Here is a 406-nt window from a genome sequence, read left to right as displayed (position 1 = left end):
ACAAACAACATCACAGACCAAGATGGGAATACTATCCTGCATCCGATGCACCGCTATCTGCCACGATTGCACTTGGCCCAAACTGACAAAGCTGCTGAAGACATAAAGCTGAATGGTCCCAGTGTTGTCACATTCACTTTCCCCCAGACTGAGTTTATGGCAGTCACTGCTTACCAGAACTCACAGTTTTCTCAGCTTAAAGTTGACTACAACCCATTTGCAAAAGGACTGAAGGAGGATGGCTCCAGTTCCCGGGGCCTAAAACTGAACTTGAACTCTGGCAAAGACAACCACAAAGATGGAGGGGCAATGAGCAATGAGCAGCATGCCTTGAAGAAGAGCTTGAAGTCTTTGCTTGCAAACCATAAACCTAGGAGCTCCAAAGCAGAGGACTTAAAGCCTTCAG

At 47.0% G+C, this 406-nt stretch overlaps 1 protein-coding gene across 1 annotated transcript in view; it reads left to right on the top strand.

Moving 5' to 3' along the window:
* LOC118336833 (T-box transcription factor TBX6-like) overlaps positions 1–406 on the top strand; it is a 4,482-nt gene that overhangs the window by 1,312 nt on the left and 2,764 nt on the right. Inside the window, 1 exon segment of the mRNA XM_035673581.1 lies at positions 1–406. Coding sequence (XP_035529474.1) covers positions 1–406 — 406 coding nt within the window.

Source organism: Morone saxatilis, unplaced genomic scaffold (assembly GCF_004916995.1).
Source record: "Morone saxatilis isolate NCDOM2014 unplaced genomic scaffold, NCSU_SB_2.0 Contig3, whole genome shotgun sequence".
In the NCBI taxonomy this organism is placed as follows: Eukaryota; Metazoa; Chordata; class Actinopteri; family Moronidae; genus Morone; species Morone saxatilis.
The sequence above is the reverse complement of the archived record's forward strand: the minus strand, read 5'-3'. Positions and strand labels throughout refer to the sequence as shown.